Source organism: Mizuhopecten yessoensis, unplaced genomic scaffold (assembly GCF_002113885.1).
Source record: "Mizuhopecten yessoensis strain PY_sf001 unplaced genomic scaffold, ASM211388v2 scaffold9341, whole genome shotgun sequence".
In the NCBI taxonomy this organism is placed as follows: Eukaryota; Metazoa; Mollusca; class Bivalvia; order Pectinida; family Pectinidae; genus Mizuhopecten; species Mizuhopecten yessoensis.
In genome coordinates, this window is record NW_018407999.1 from 224,031 (window position 1) to 242,733 (window position 18,703).

General features: G+C 35.9%; 1 protein-coding gene across 1 annotated transcript in view; it reads right to left on the reverse strand.

Moving 5' to 3' along the window:
* The window catches only part of LOC110457850 (vigilin 1-like), a 79,430-nt gene extending 61,244 nt beyond the window's left edge, over positions 1 to 18,186 (reverse strand). Inside the window, exons 1-7 of the mRNA XM_021509291.1 lie at positions 17,964 to 18,186; positions 15,572 to 15,685; positions 14,412 to 14,526; positions 13,704 to 13,793; positions 12,478 to 12,527; positions 7,545 to 7,668; positions 1,455 to 1,544 (exon numbers count right to left, since the gene is read on the reverse strand). Of these exons, the coding sequence (XP_021364966.1) occupies positions 1,455 to 1,544; positions 7,545 to 7,668; positions 12,478 to 12,527; positions 13,704 to 13,793; positions 14,412 to 14,526; positions 15,572 to 15,685; positions 17,964 to 18,037 (657 nt within the window). The 5' untranslated portion in view covers positions 18,038 to 18,186. The remainder of the gene's footprint in view (positions 1 to 1,454; positions 1,545 to 7,544; positions 7,669 to 12,477; positions 12,528 to 13,703; positions 13,794 to 14,411; positions 14,527 to 15,571; positions 15,686 to 17,963) is intronic.
* Between the last annotated feature and the right edge of the window lie 517 nt (positions 18,187 to 18,703).

The window sequence follows — 18,703 nt, forward strand, 5'->3', positions numbered from 1 at the left end:
AACTGATGTACCTGTTACTGAGGTGTGTTGGGATATATAACTGATGTACCTGTTACTGAGGTGTGTTGGGATATATAACTGATGTACCTGTTACTGAGGTGTGTTGGGATATATAACTGATGTACCTGTTACTGAGGTGTGTTGGGATATATAACTGATGTACCTGTTACTGAGGTGTGTTGGGATATATAACTGATGTACCTGTTACTGAGGTGTGTTGGGATATATAACTGATGTACCTGTTACTGAGGTGTGTTGGGATATATAACTGGTGTACCTGTTACTGAGGTGTGTTGGGATATATAACTGATGTACCTGTTACTGAGGTGTGTTGGGATATATAACTGATGTACCTGTTACTGAGGTGTGTTGGGATATATAACTGATGTACCTGTTACTGAGGTGTGTTGGGATATATAACTGATGTACCTGTTACTGAGGTGTGTTGGGATATATAACTGATGTACCTGTTACTGAGGTGTGTTGGGATATATAACTGATGTACCTGTTACTGAGGTGTGTTGGGATATATAACTGATGTACCTGTTACTGAGGTGTGTTGGGATATATAACTGATGTACCTGTTACTGAGGTGTGTTGGGATATATAACTGGTGTACCTGTTACTGAGGTGTGTTGGGATATATAACTGACGTACCTGTTACCGAGGTGTGTTGGGATATATAACTGACGTACCTGTTACTGAGGTGTGTTGGGATATATAACTGGTGTACCTGTTACCGAGGTGTGTTGGGATATATAACTGACGTACCTGTTACCGAGGTGTGTTGAGATGTATAACTGACATACCTGTTACTGAGGTGTGTTGGGATATATATCTGACGTACCTGTTACTGAGGAGTGTTGGGATATATAACTGGTCTACCTGTTACTGAGGTGTGTTGGGATGTATAACTGACATACCTGTTACTGAGGTGTGTTGGGATATTTTACTGACGTACCTGTTACCGAGGTGTGTTGAGATGTATAACTGACATACCTTTTCTGAGGTGTGTAGGGATATATAACTGACGTACCTGTTACCGAGGTGTGTTAGGATATATAACTGACATACCTGTTACTGGGGTGTGTTGGGATATATAACTGGTGTACCTGTTACTGAGGTGTGTCGGGATATATAACTGGTGTACCTGTTACCGAGGTGTTTTGGGATATATAACTGACGTACCTGTTACTGAGGTGTGTTGGGATATATAACTGACGTACTTGTTACTGAGGAGTGTTGGGATATATAACTGATGTACCTGTTACTGAGGGGTGTTGGGATATATAACTGGTGTACCTTTTACAGAGGTGTGTTGGGATATATAACTGGTGTACCTGTTACTGAGGTGTGTTGGGATATATAACTGGTGTACCTGTTGAAGGGGTGTGTTGGGATATATAACTGACGTACCTGTTACCGAGGTGTGTTGGGATATATAACTGACATACCTGTACTGTTGCAGCCTTTACCAGCTCTTTATCTTTCCCTTTTATCAATACATGGTCTTCTCTCCAATGTATAGAAACCTTTGAATCAAACTGGAAAAGAAACGGAATCATCACAATTCACAAATCACACTGTAACTGTTAACAAACTAATAAAAGTCTTGTGTCTGTATATGTTTGTGTGCTCTCTGTGTCCTGGGGACAGTAGATAACATACATAAGGATGGTGACTAACTCTATCAAACTTTATTGAATGAGAGGTTAGAGAGAGAATTTTGCACATTATAGCCCCTTGAAAATCAACTGAAATGGCTGAAATTAGTCACTTACTCTCAGCTTTCAGGATATTCCCTGCAGTATCTGAACAAGAGATACCATTTTACCATTTTAATTAGTTCTGTATCAGTTTGATCTTTTCTATTCTATTCTCTTATCTATTTGATCAAGTCATGTAAACAGTAAATGGACCTTGAGGTAACTTTTTATCTAAACTTCATACTGCTGTGTATAAAAGACTACCTTTCATAGAAGTTTGTAGTTTCACATGTTTACTAGTACAGTACTTAAAGTGAAATAAATGTAACCGATCATTGCAATATGAGAAAGATCTGTTAAATTCTTCATGCAGCCATGTTGTTTTTATGATCACTCTTAAAAATACAACATGCACAACTAAGGACCAAGGGGAACCAACATATCAGATTTGAGAAAGATCCCTAAAGTACTTTCTGAGAACTAGCAATAACAAACTTTAACTTTCAAAATGCAAGATGGCCACCTGTCAACCCCTTTGTCTATTCCATTAGTTACAAAAGTAGCCATGCACATTTAATTAATGACCAATTGGAATCTGCATAACAAATTTGAGAAAGATCCATCAAATACTTTCTGAAAAATAAGGATTAACTCTCTATTTATTTTAGGTTATCAGGTGATAACTACAATGGAACTCGGGTAAATTGAATAATTCGCTGATTATTCAATTAACCGAGTTAAATTGTAGTTATTTCGCCTCGGGAAATAGTTTTTCACCTCAGGGGACCATAAATGTGCTATTTCCCTCATACCCATTCTATAACTGTATAATATAGTGGGGCGCAAGACCCGAATTTAGAATGCAACACTCCTACTTCCCACGATACCCGGTACATTAAAACTTTAGCAAGTTTGGTCAACGTAGGTGAAATAACATGGAAATTAGGCTGTGGACAAACATCTGTATTAAAAATAAATAAAAGGCCATAACTCTGTATATAATGGAGCACTAAACCTGATTTTAGTGCGAGGAATTCCCCCTTCCCAAGTTTGGTCAACATAAGTGAAAGAACATGGAACTTATGCTGTGGACAAACTTCGGTATTAAAATTAAACAAAGGACCATAACTCTGTATATAGTGGGGCACGAGACCTAATTCTAGTGCACTGCACACCTTCTTTAAGTGATTCAGGTATACTTCAGGTTTGATTAAGATATCTTAAATAGTTTAGAAGTAATGCTGTGGACAAATTTCGGTATTAAAATTAAACAAAGGACCATAACTCTGTAGATAGTGGGGCACGAGACCTAATTCTAGTGCACTGCACACCTTCTTTAAGTGATTCAGGTATACTTCAGGTCTGATTAAGATATCTTTAATGGTTTAGAAGTTATGCCGTGGACAAACTTCGGTATTAAAAATAATCAAAGGGCCATAACTCTGTATATAGTGGGGTATAAAATCTGATTTTAGTGCGAGAAATTCCCCCTTCCAAAGATTCATAAATATGGTAAGCATGGTCAACGGTGGTGAAATAACATGGAACTTATGCTCCGGTCAAACTTCGGTATTAAAAATAAACAAAGGGCCATAACTCTGTATATAGTGAAGCACAAGACCTAATTCAATTGCACTGCATGCCCACCTTCTGTGGGTGATGCAGATATACTTCAAGCTTGATCAAGATATCTTTATTTGACCTTTAGGTGAAGGTCACAGTGACCTACTTCTAGTGCACTGCACACCTCCTGTGGGTGATGCATGCATACCTAAAGTTTCATCAAGATATCTTTAACAGTTAAAAAGTTATGGCCAAGTCAAGTTCGATTAGAAGAACCAGAACCAGAACCAGAAGAACCAGTACTAATGCCAAAAAAAATAAAAATTGGTTCTCAGGCCCGCGCGCATTTCTTTTACGGGCACCACATTGCCGATTTTATCGTGAAAGCATTAAAAAAAAATTGTGAATGCGCCAGGCACCGTCTTAAAAAAATCCGGAAAATTGGTTTGCATGTCGTTTTTACTCGTTAGTCACACAAGTCCCGAAAACGTTTAATTGATATACCGGCAAGCGTTAAAAAGATTATGACTTATTAACCTCGTGTACAAATGGCGCTCATTTCGGTACAAATAAGGAATGGGGGGTCCGTGATTCTTCCCTGGAACATCGTGGGGTGATTTTCGGAGGCTTACGGTAAAACGGTAACATCGATCTCGGAACGTGGTCGTTCCCAGATAAACTCTGTTCTGCTAAAGTATCTGTGTGTGTTGGGCGACAAAAAACGGACACATTTGACAAGGTAATGCCCACAATGAACGTTTTATAAACTACACAAAAAAAAAAATCACCCTCGTCTCATTTTTGCTATGTAAAATGGAAAAAAAAACACCTCCCTGCCTCATCTATTTTGAAAAAAAAATGGCCTGAGAACCAAGTGATTTTTTTTTTTGGCCCAATACAATATGTCTCCCTTCATTCGAAGGGGAAACATAATAAAAGAAACAGTCATTTCAAAGTTCTTTTAAACTTAAAAGGTTTTGAATTTTTATGCATTTGGGGGCCAAAACATGCCCAAACCATACATAGTCCTTTCTGAGAAATACACTACCAAGAATTGTTAAAGGCGGACAGAATGATGGAATGAAAGACGAACGACAGACAATGGGCGAAGGGCGATTGAATAGCCCACCATCTGATGATTGTAATATCATACTAACAGAATTCACTATGGGGTTAACTAACGCTGTCCTCTCAATTGAACTGAGAACTGTCAATACCAGTGGGGAATTTATCTTGCATCTTGGCATGCATGAACTTTGGTTATAACCTATTTCAGATATCTAAATACTAGACCCTTTTAATTAAAAAGTATTTCTATGTATAAAGGTACATGTTGGTAGCAAAGATGTTGTAACCTGTTTCAGATATCTTTATACTAGTACTTACTCCTTAATTATAGTATTACTTTATGTATATAGAGACATATGTAGGTAGTGAAGATGTTATAGCCTGTTTCAGAAATCTATATACTAGTCCTAACTCCTTATTTTAGGAGAACTTTATGTATATAGAGACTTGTATGTAGTGAAGTTGTTAAAGCCTGTTTCAGATATCTATATACTAGTCCTAACTCCTTTTTATAGTATAAATATATGTATAAGAGACTTGTGGGTAGTGAAGTTGTTATAGCCTGTTTCAGATATCTATATACTAGTCCTTACTCCTTATTATAGTATAACTATATATGTATATAGAGACATATGTAGGTAGTGAAGATGTTATAGCCTGTTTCAGAAATCTATATACTATTCCTTACTCCTTATTATAGTATTCCAATGTGTATATAGAGACTTGTAGGTAGTGAAGATGTTATAGCCTGTTTCAGATATCTATATACTAGTCCTTACTCCTTATTATAGTATTACTATGTGTATATAGAGACTTGTAGGTAGTGAAGATGTTATATGTTACAGAACTCTATTTAGAAATCTAATGATGTATAGAGACACGGGTGCAGTAACCCCCACCTGTACCCTCGATAGTTACAGAACTCTATTTAGAAATCTAATGATGTATAGAGACACGTGTGCAGTAACCCCTACCTGTACCCTCGATAGTTACAGAACTCTATTTAGAAATCTAATGATGTATAGAGACACGTGTGCAGTAACCCCTACCTGTACCCTCGATAGTTACAGAACTCTATTTAGAAATCTAATGATGTATAGAGACACGTGTGCAGTAACCCCTACCTGTACCCTCGATAGTTACAGAACTCTATTTAGAAATCTAATGATGTATAGAGACACGTGTGCAGTAACCCCTACCTGTACCCTCGATAGTTACAGAACTCTATTTAGAAATCTAATGATGTATAGAGACACGTGTGCAGTAACCCCTACCTGTACCCTCGATAGTTACAGAACTCTATTTAGAAATCTAATGATGTATAGAGACACGTGTGCAGTAACCCCTACCTGTACCCTCGATAGTTACAGAACTCTATTTAGAAATCTAATGATGTATAGAGACACGGGTGCAGTAACCCCTACCTGTACCCTCGATAGTTACAGAACTCTATTTAGAAATCTAATGATGTATAGAGACACGTGTGCAGTAACCCCTACCTGTACCCTCGATAGTTACAGAACTCTATTTAGAAATCTAATGATGTATAGAGACACGGGTGCAGTAACCCCTACCTGTACCCTCGATAGTTACAGAACTCTATTTAGAAATCTAATGATGTATAGAGACACGTGTGCAGTAACCCCTACCTGTACCCTCGATAGTTACAGAACTCTATTTAGAAATCTAATGATGTATAGAGACACGTGTGCAGTAACCCCTACCTGTACCCTCGATAGTTACAGAACTCTATTTAGAAATCTAATGATGTATAGAGACACGGGTGCAGTAACCCCTACCTGTACCCTCGATAGTTACAGAACTCTATTTAGAAATCTAATGATGTATAGAGACACGTGTGCAGTAACCCCTACCTGTACCCTCGATAGTTACAGAACTCTATTTAGAAATCTAATGATGTATAGAGACACGTGTGCAGTAACCCCTACCTGTACCCTCGATAGTTACAGAACTCTATTTAGAAATCTAATGATGTATAGAGACACGTGTGCAGTAACCCCTACCTGTACCCTCGATAGTTACAGAACTCTATTTAGAAATCTAATGATGTATAGAGACACGTGTGCAGTAACCCCTACCTGTACCCTCGATAGTTACAGAACTCTATTTAGAAATCTAATGATGTATAGAGACACGTGTGCAGTAACCCCTACCTGTACCCTCGATAGTTACAGAACTCTATTTAGAAATCTAATGATGTATAGAGACACGTGTGCAGTAACCCCTACCTGTACCCTCGATAGTTACAGAACTCTATTTAGAAATCTAATGATGTATAGAGACACGTGTGCAGTAACCCCTACCTGTACCCTCGATAGTTACAGAACTCTATTTAGAAATCTAATGATGTATAGAGACACGTGTGCAGTAACCCCTACCTGTACCCTCGATAGTTACAGAACTCTATTTAGAAATCTAATGATGTATAGAGACACGTGTGCAGTAACCCCTACCTGTACCCTCAATAGTTACAGAACTCTATTTAGAAATCTAATGATGTATAGAGACACGTGTGCAGTAACCCCTACCTGTACCCTGGATAGTTACAGAACTCTATTTAGAAATCTAATGATGTATAGAGACACGGGTGCAGTAACCCCTACCTGTACCCTCGATAGTTACAGAACTCTATTTAGAAATATAATGATGTATAGAGACAAGTGTGCAGTAACCCCTACCTGTTCCCTCGATAGTTACAGAACTCTATTTAGAAATATAATGATGAATAGAGACACAGGTGCAGTAACCCCTACCGGTACCCTCGATAGTTACAAAACTCTATTTAGAAATCTTTTGATGTATAGAGGCAAGTGTGCAGTAACCCCCACTGGTACCCTCGATAGTTACAGAACTCTATTTAGAAATATAATGATGTATAGAGACACGGGTGCAGGAACCTGTACCCTCGATAGTTACAGAACTCTATTTAGAAATCTAATGATGTATAGAGACATGTGTGCAGGGTGAAAATGCATTGCAGTCAAAGTTGGTTTGGTTTAGTTTCAATGTCCTATTAACAGCTAAGGTCATTAAAGGATGTTTTTCATTCATATGTGTTGTGTATTCATACATACATGTATGTTAGCCGGAGACAGGGTATTTTGGTGTATTTGCCTCCTGGTGATAGCACTGATCAAACGACCTAATAAGGAACTAGTGATATCTAGAGTTGAGATCATTGTTTACCTGGTTCATGAGTTGTCTTACGTTGTTTCCTCTCACACCGATGAATCGTCCTTTGACCTGTTTTTTTGGAACTGCAGGATCCCAATCGAGCAATACTTTTTCTTCATACGCTGAAGTGTTTGCACTGGAAAACAACAAACTTGATAAAATCATTTATTCAGGGAATAATATCCTTTATCATTATCTATCAATGTTTTACATTCCTCTGATCCCATATATAACAAGATAAACCTGGACACCTTTCATGTCCTTAATGGGCATCACTTATATATATATAAAGGGACAATTTAGTGAAGTAAGTTTTATTGATTACCTGAAAATCAAGAATATACTGAAAATATATATATCCTAAAGAAAGTTTACGCAGTTGACAATGACATGACCTGAAGCCAACGTCCAGTGTGGTCAGTCTCATATTTTGGGAAAGGTGGTGATAAAAATAGCTATGACCGAAATAGCGCAATAGCCGGGCCTTTCAGTGGGAAGTAAACATGTACAGCACTACACTGTCGACCGACAACAGTGTTAGATATGAGTCCGAGTTCACATATAACACAATCTTGAATTTACACAATACAGATTGCCAGTAAGAATTATAAATATCATAACATATACCTCTATTCAGATATTTCTGTTCACATTTGGATTTGAATAAGAACGAACAGGTTCAATTAGAACATGCACACACTGAGAGGGTGCCGCAAGGAGAATTTCAAACTGCAGAAAGTACGATATCAATAGGTTTGAATGTAAAATAGATCACCCATTTAAAACGATGTTATAGATGCTGTTGGAAGATGATTTGATTCAAAATAGATGCATATACACATTGTATTCAGAGAGGCTGGGCGAAAAAAGTGGGAAGGTAATACCTTCTCTCCGCAGCTGGGAAGACATTTTTGTTAGCTAGAAATTCACAGACAGCTGCCGCTAAAACATACCGCTGTACAGTTAAGGATTTCTCCATTACTGATTAATAACGCCAAGAAAACATTGAACATTGACTGCCACAGCCTAAGCTGACTTGGCCCTATGGGCTATGTATGCAAAATATTGACACCGGCCAGACAGACACTCCAACACAGCCTTAGCTCACTGGTCCAGGTGAGCACATAAAATCAAAGAGGGCAAGTTACCAATATACCTCCTTCCAGATGTAGTGAATTGTAACCTTTGACCTAGCTTGTGTTCCTTGATTTTAAAAAAGCTTTTGACTTAGTTGATCATGAAATTATATTAAAGAAACTAAAAATGTATAACTTTGATGAAAGCTCCATCAGTTGGTTCACCTCATACCTAAGGCAATGAAGCCAACAAGTGTGCATAGGAAGTGCTAAATCAAGCATAGCATATGTTAAAAAAGGTGTCGCACAAGGTTCTGTCCTAGGGCCATTACTTTTTATAGTTTTCATAAATGATCTCCCTTTTAATACTCAATCATCGCAAGTTGACCTTTTTGCTGATGACACCACACTTCATGTTTCTGGACCTAATTTACAAGTTATACAGTCAAAACTTGCTGAAGACCTATATAATGTAGAAAAATGGTGTGAACAAAACAAATACTGTTAAATGAAAACAAAACTAAAGCCATGTTACTTTCTACTATACAGAAATCAGCAAAAATGAAATATGAAAACAATTGCTTGAAATTCAAAATAAATAATATCCCTATTGAAAATGTCTCAAGCCACAAATTTTAAGGAATTCATGTTGACAAATCTCTACAATGGAATATTCAAGTTAACAAAGTTTGTAGAATGTGAGGAGCCAAGTCGACATTGCTTATTCAAATAAGGAAGTATATTTGCCTCAGAATACCAGAATACTGTCCTATAATGCTTATATTTTGCCACTGCTGGATTACTGTATAACTATATGGGGAAATTGTTCCAAACAAAACTTAGAGTCCTAAGGTTACAAAAAGGAGCAGCACATATCATCCTCAATGAGCCATCAGATGCACCATCTAAACCACTTTTTTTGAAACTACAGTGGCTAGAAATTGATAAAAGGGTGAATTATCACAAAGCTGTACTGATGTATAAATCAATTAATGGATTAACACCTAAATACCTCAAGAATTTATTTGTCCAATCTCCATCTAATTATACTTTACGTTCTACAACAGATAGAGAACCGATCCAACCCAAACTTAAGATAGAACTATATAAGAAAATCTTTCAAATGTCTGGTATTCATGCATGGAATGGACTGCCCTTACAAATTAAAAATTCTGACAGTCTGCAGTCTTTCAAGACAAAATGTTTTAAGTACTTTCTTCACCTCAGAATTCTAGTTTGATCCATAAATGTATTATGACCATATGCTGTATCCTCAATGTTATCAAAGATACAATCTTTGCAATGTTGTCTGTAAATTACTATGTATATGCTTCTTGATTTCATATTTTAAGTATTGAAAATATAATTTCATTGTGTCCATGTACAATTAATTTACTATACATTATATACAGCAACATATTTGGCTGTAATTATGCTAGAATTGTATTTCAAGTCTTTTCATGATCAATGTTGCCTTTAATTATATCTGAATTTATATTCATATATAATGTTATTACTCTGTATATATTATTGCTGTAGATTGTAGAGAAGGCCTCAAGGGAGAATAGTTTTGTAACTAATTGAGCTACCTTCTATAAATAATAAAGCATTATTATTATTATTATTATTGACAATGATTACCAAAGTTCTGCTCAGGTTAGTTTAAACATATTTTTATTGCCTTGAAAATGACAAAAAGGATTGGGCACAAGTTCTTACAACTTAATTAAGCCCTCTCCTAACTTAAATACATTGTACGTACATCATAGCTGTCTTAACATGTACATTTCATTATTTATTTATTTTTTAATTTAAGTTGAATTAACAAAATAGGTTGTTGACGACTGTTTCTCTGTACCCCGACCTATTCATAGAGAATTAACCGAGGTTTTCACACAAATAAAGAAAATTCAATTCTTCGAACATGATGTAATTGTTGTAATTAAGACTACTTACTAGAAGCGGTTTGTATCCTTAATGTACTTACATACAAAGGTAAAGGTTTTACTGTTTTGTTCAAAAGTGAGATCATGATTACCCCTGCTCAGGTATAATCACACTTGAGATGAAAACTGTTAAGAGTCAAGTTATCAAAGTACCAGTGGTCAATCTATAATCAGTTTGTATGGGTCTTTTTCTACTATAAGGTTAAAAGATATGGGTCCATATGCAATGTTAAATTTCAGTATTTTCATAAATTCTATGGGGAGAATCAAATTTCTAAACAAAACCCAAGACTCGCTTGTAGATTTATCACTGGAGCACACCAGATAATAGTGGCAAGCAGGACCTCGAGTGATGCCTATATATAGTATAATATAGAATATTTGGATAATTTATCTTGCAAAAACTATCTCCCTTGCATGTGAGTCAAAATATTTCAGTACAATTTTTTCAGTTGTTTTATTCCCAACTAGCTTAAATTTGGATTTATACTATCTTGCATTAAAATAAGATTTGCATCACCTTAGGAGTGGCTAGCTAGCATGCTATCAATCAAATACTGATATAAACGAAGGGAAATAACTTGTGCAAAAATAGTTGAATCAAAATACTTTTTGGGTTAATACAATTTCATATCATGATTATAATGTATATTTAAGGGGCTGGTCTGGGGAAAAATGTCATATTTGCTAAAATGTCATACACATGTTTAAAATACCTTCTTATGAAATATACTGATTCAAATTTTGCTTAAATTCACTCCCTAAGAGTAAAAATTATAATTATATTAAAGAAATCCTAAATCGTCACCTGACAGTCTAAAACTCTCAATTGACCCAGATCAGTGATGTAATTTTACCGCACACGTGCATCAACAAGGCCAAATGTAAACATTGCGGCGAAAGAAAAAGATGCATGCAAAAGTCATGACAGGCATGAGGTATCAATACCATTATATATAACAACGTATAGGTAGGAATACTACTCTTGCATAATACATGACCTTTGAAAACAATTATTTACGTATAGTATTGCTGTCTCGTCTGCTAGTTGAGTCCGACATGGCACACGGGGGCGTGCTATTGCTGTTATCTTCACTGCCTCACTTTCGAAACAACCACGTGACATATATAAATAGATCTGCGCTAAATTTACGCGGGGCTTCCCCGAGATTTCAGTGGTTAAAACTGGACATTGCAAGCAGAACTTGACCATTATATTGCCGTAGTATAACTTTTGGAAGGCCAGATAACGCATTTAGACCCATTTATTTTGTATTTTTTTTCCCCCGACCAGCCCCTTTAAGTTCCAAAAAGATTTTTTTATAACATACAGTAATAGCGTTGCTTCACATACAGTAATAGTATTACTAACTTCACATACAGTAATAGCATTACTAACTTCACATACAGTAATAGCATTACTAACTTCACTTACTAACTCCACATACAGTAATAGCATTACTAACTCCACATACAGTAATAGCATTACTTACTTCACTTACTAACTCCACATACAGTAATAGCATTACTAACTCCACATACAGTCATAGCATTACTTACTTCACTTACTAACTCCACATACAGTAATAGCATTACTTACTTCACTTACTAACTCCACATACAGTAATAGCATTACTTACTTCACTTACTAACTCCACATACAGTAATAGCATTACTTACTTCACTTACTAACTCCACATACAGTAATAGCATTACTTACATCACTTACTAACTCCACATACAGTAATAGCATTACTTACATCACTTACTAACTCCACATACAGTAATAGCATTACTTACATCACTTACTAACTCCACATACAGTAATAGCATTACTAACTTCACATACAGTAATAGCATTACTAACTTCACATACAGTAATGTTGTTACTCACTTTACGTATTTAATAGCATTAATACTCACCTTGGTTTCATCTGCAATTTACTCTTTATATCTTCAACTTCTTTTTCCACCTGAGTTACAAAAAGCTCTAAATTAACATTCTTTAACCGATAAAGTAATTTTCCGGTTTATTTGGATACATGTGTATAAACAAAGATTAATCAATGAATTACAATAGCTTGATAGAATATGCATCATTGTAAAATGGTGTTTGTTTTCTTCGAATTACCAGCAGCAAATGCTACACTGAACGTGAGCACATTTCTGCACACACCTGTCTATACACACAGTGTCACTAACACAATTTGCCGACTATACACAAACCTTCCAAGTCATTTTTGGTTAAGTAATCACTAGTTCCTACTTGAAGATGAAAGCTATAATTAACGTATGATGTGGTAAATAAAACCAAGGAATTAGTGACAACATTATGATACAAGGCAATGGGCGGCGTCTGATTCTCATTAATATCATTAGAGTTGTCCCCCTTACACCGTCTATGTGTGTAAACATGTGATGTCAGCCACAGAACGTCCGACAGTTGTCATCAGAATTGGTAAATATGGTACAAAACAGATTTTACTATATTTGTAACAACAGATGCAGGCTAAAAAACGTACTAGACCGGGGCAAGTCGGTCAATTAATTGCGCTTGCCCAGTTCTGAAAACTGATTGTTTGGATTTTTACAACCCTGCAGGTATAGCTGGTTATTTATGTGCGCTTAATTTTTTATGCTTTTGACCCAAAAAATAGAAATTCAAATTACACAGATTATAATTGGACATCTTGACAAGTGAGAGAACTAAATTTTCATCGTGTCTTGGCTCAGAGACGTATAAAGAGTCAAATAGTTAAACAAAAAGCTTTATGACAGCATATTGAGCAACAAGTAAGAGTTATTTGTTAATCAAACCATCAACATTTTGACATTTCTCATAATATTCTGCGGATCAAATTTTCGAGATCATGTTAGTGACCCACAAAATTGTGAAAATATCATCCCTGTGGAAATATTCTTTTGTACGGTATTGCTCCTAATTACCTATTCATTTCGACTAGAGAGCCTTATATATACACACTGTATTGATTAGGTTACTGGCAGGTTGTACATCTGTCCACTTCTCCTGTTAGGTCAATATCGGGTCATACAGTTTATGTAAATGTTGTACCCAAGATGATAGAAAAAGATCAGTCAAAAGAATAACTTCAGGAAGTAAACAACAACACACAAGTTTCGGTACTTACTATTTGTTTTGCTTGCTCTAGCCTTTCATCACTTGTTGCAATAACTTCTATATTATCCTTTCCAGTGACCACTTGGAACCTGATTTTACTCTGAAACAGCAAATCATCCATCAAAAGTTGTAACCTACCAGTTTACAGAATAATCTTACAATATGCCAATTTGACCTGTACTGCTCCTGGTATCAATATTACACCAGTTATCATAGACCAGGATGAAATATATCAATATGGGTAATACAGATATGACTACTGTCAGTTTTGCATCATCGATACTCGAGGGGTTACTTAAATGCTCTCTGATCTGCACACCGGAAATATGTCATAACAAAATTGAAGACTCTGAACTCACCATCTCGTTAACGAGACAAAAATACCAGTTTGATCCTTTGATGTACATTAAAAGAATCACACGATCACCTAACGGTAAAATTGACTAGCTTTGAAGTTGTGTGTCGCTCCTCAGTAATCTTCCAAGGACAAATACTAAATGTATCAGCCTAGCAATTGGTCAGGTTTTGCTACCTTTGTGCCTTTAATTTTGCGACGACATATTCCAGGGGTGCAGAGAACGTAACTGGGAAGAAAAAGATGTACTCCTGTTGCCGTGAAAATAATCCAACATAAATACTGGTTCTATGGCCAGGTTGATCAACCTTCACAAGTTAACACAGAATTATACAAGACAAGATTGACAAGTGAAGTTCTTACCTCTGACATCATTCTGAATAAATTTTTAGCACCGTCCCCAAACAGAGATTTACAAATCTGATCATGAAATACAGCATTGTCATGCGTAAAAATCTGGGCTTTGACATCTGGTGTCCTGCAAGAAAATTAATGAAATCATGTTTTTATAAAATAAAAGTATCTACACATTAGAGTTTGATGTTTAATTTCAAGCAAGGGGTGTACCATTTCATATTTGAGGTTAGCATGTAGATTGTGAAGAAAATTCACAAGATCACATATATTTAACCTGCCCTTACATAATTCTAATACCCGAATGAGTAGCTGAATTATACACCAGCAATGCATAAGAGAACAAATAATAATGATAATATCTATTCAGGAAAAGGTATTATACATAACAAAACAATCTGATCATAACAATAATAATAGGTAATTTACAAAGTGGATATCTAGATCTATAATTGATATCTTACCTTGGGATAGTCCATCAAAGCCATAGAAAGCTTATTTCCAATGGAATCCCCTATTATATAACTATATATAAAGCATACAAAATATAGAACACTGACAACGGAATTAATTGAATTAGATATAACTGTTTTATCAATCTAATCAATCTTCTCCGGGGGTCTTTGCACTGTTATTTTATAATTTTCAAATATAAAAATATCAAGTTATTAACTAATTCACCCCTGAAGACACATTCAAATTTTTCCAATTCAAGGTTTGGAATAGTCCATTATGAAATTTCAGGGGAGAATGAGTTAAAACACTATCACAATCATCTGTCAGTGTCAACAGACATGTTAACCTGACTAGGGGAGATAACTCTGGTACCTTCCAATAGCTTAATACAAACCCTTTCACCCCTATGTAACTTTAGTAAACTATTCCATGCATTGATCTGGAGTCCATTATGATCTACAGTGGTGAAAGGGCTATACATAAGGAATATGAACATACATATATCAGAGCTCTAATTTATGTGACTTTTGGTTCACAAATATTTCCATAAAAACTTTTAACTTACATTCTAAATTTGATGAAAATAATTGAAATCATGGTAAACTGCTGAAATCAAACTAGGTATAACCTTTCAGATGTAAGGCATAAGGTTATTATCATAACATTCCTTCCAGAGAGATCCAGCATAGCATGTTTATTCTATCAATACCTACTTGTTTACACCTTGTTTCGGATCCACTCCAGATTTATCATCATTGGAAAAATGGTTACATGTTGTTGATATCTTACACGGGAAACCATTGCCAGGAATGATATATCTTGCTTTTCTGAAAAAGGACAAAAATATATAAAGTTTTATCTATTAGTTCAAGACAGTCAACTAGACAAAATTGAATTACAACTACAGAACTGGTATTTTGTGGCAGATTTGAATGTTAACAGTTGCCTTTGAGCCAGGGGGAATTTCCCTTTAGCTAAATCGGACGTGGACGCTGGGGTTATAGATTTGATCCCCGTCAGAAGCACACTCTCTTTCCTAATACAAATGGTGTCCATGGCCCTCGCTGTGGTGACAGGGAGTGAGAACCTGGGTTGTTGTTTTGTTTAAGGGTGAAAAAAAAGAGGGGAGTGAGTGCGGCAGAAAGGTCAGACCTCTTTTTAGATTTGTGCTTGAGGTTACTTCCCTTTAGCTCAGTGGTAAAATAGTATCTGACTAGGAAGTCTGGGATAACGGGTTTGATACACTACTCTCTTTTCTGTTACACAATACTACAGGGAAGCTATGAAAAGTCAACTTTGTGACAAAAGAAAACGGCTGGATTAACAGGTTTTGTATACATACATTCCTCAAGACACTGACTTCAAAGTTAAACAATCTTCTACTTAACCCTTTCACCACTAGTACTGTAGACCATAATGGACTCATCCAGAGTAAGGCATGGTAGAGTCTACCAAAGTTACATAGGGGTGAAAGAGTTAAGAGAAACTATAAAGAAAAATCATGAAATATGGGAAGATCTTTCCAATTATATTCTGTCTGAAACAGAAATTGTGTCAAAAATAAAACTTTTTCACTATTTAGCTAACGGAAACAGACTGTATTCGGCAGTAAAACTGAGCAAAAGATATCACTGTAATGATACATAGCCCCTTATCCTGCTTGATAAAAATGCCTTTCCTGGCCATGGGCCAAGCATCAGGCTGAAATATTCAATGATGGAAAATTCTTCAAGTGTTGTGAAAGAGGTCAAAGTCACATGATTCTTTTAACCAGAGTTATGATTCTATTAACCAGAGTTATGATTCTATTAACCAGAACCAGAGTTATGATTCTATTAACCAGAGTAAACTCACTGGTTCACCTAAATATGGATTGAATCAGCAAAAATGCATATCCAGCTTAATAAAAAAAAATAGGGACTCAATAACATTCGAGTACAAAGCGGTATTTTCTTTTTAAATGAAGGAAAGCAGAAATCTGTATTGTGCTGTCTGTCAACTTGTAGCTGCATGGTTTTTAGTAGTCCAAATTATTCTGACGTTTTATCAACTTTTTTATAATTGGTCTGGCGGCGATTAATGTCAGAACTCTGTTAACCAATGTTAATCGACACCAGACCGATATATACAAAAAAATGATAAAACGTCAGAATAATTTGAACTAGGTCTTAAGCAACATCAGTTTGTCAAGAAACTCTAACTTTACTGTCTTAGAAATAACAGTCACTTAACACAGCAAAAGAAGATGACCACAACACGTTCTTGTAATGGTGCTGTAGATGGATTTTAGTACACATTAGTCCTGAGTCCTTTACTCATAAAATTTCCACTGTTTTAGCAATAAAGTTAATAGTGAAAAACACCCACAAAAATGGCCGAGGACCTATAAATGTTTGCAGCATCAATATTGATAAAAGAACGTGATCTGTTTATTTTTCAGCATATTTTTTTATTGCAGTCAGTAATACACAATACATACAATAGATATACTGCATCGAAATAGACGACTCACCTGAAATAGACGACTCACCTACTATAGACGACGGATAATTTAGAATATATTTTAAAGAATGACACCCTTTTGTGCTCCAGGTGTTTAAAAGAACTTTGTGTTTTCATTTCAATTTATTCCCCGTCTGAGTAATAAAATTGTTACTGCAAATGGATAACTGTTACCCAAAAGCAGGATTATTACCCATATGCGCCGTTGTGTGTAACCTGATCAATCAGTTGAGTTGATATTTTTAAATATTATATTAGCGTATGAATTAAAAAATTTAGGGTGAAACAACCATTAGCGCTAACGGGATTTTAGGGCGAAACAACCCGTTACCCAACAGACGGCTGCGAGTGCGAGTGCAAGGCCGTTTTCGTTTATGATGCTGCTTTCATGCGAGCCTTGACAAAGCCTTACAAGGCCTGAATACACTTTTGAAGGTCCGCCAGGATTATTACCCGAAATTGTTACATTTATAAACGAACAGGCCCCAACTGACCTCTAACCTACTACACCACCATTATCACCAATTTGTTGTATGTTAGAGCTGTATTTACACGTCTAGTTCAATGGTTTGTTTTTCTACATGATGCATTGCTACAAATTACCTGACGATGCCTAAACTTGCAATTGGACATCGGTAATTCAGAAGTCGGCACGCCGCGGCCGTGAAGGCTGACATGTTGTTTCAGATTCGCAGTAAATGCAAATTGTTGTTTTCTATTTTTTTACATCTTCAATAAAATATTGACCATTTTATAAGATTTTTGGAGCACAGTTCCATATTGATTGATTGATTGATATGTTTTACGTCCGCTTCACTACCGAGTAGATTCCATACGAATTTATATTTATTTATAGTCGCTATTCAGTCCTGGTTATAAGCGGTAACATCCGGTAGCCTTTCCATTTTTACGAAGACCGATTTATGTATGAAATATAATAGTTTGTTTTGTGAGTAGAACCCTAATACATGAAAATTGTTTGCCTTTATTACGTTAGTATTGGTTTGTAAGCAAACCACAATTGTCTTTATAATTTGGCGAATAGCTTTATATGCAACAGTATCAAACATCTGAGCTGTCCTTACTGGATCAGGGGCTCACTAGGACCAGGACCGTCGAGATAAAGGAAAGCTACCGGGTTCGGATATAGTAATCACAGTCCACAAGGGACAGAGAAAATCCGGAAATGATACAAGCACGGACTTGAATTAATTAGTGAGGTGTATGTAAAACTTTTCTGCTTGTTTTTAATGCATTTGTTTGTTGTAAATTTGTTAAAAATTGCATTTTAAATATTATAGATTGCCACAAAAATTAATTAAAATAGCAAATATAATTATTTT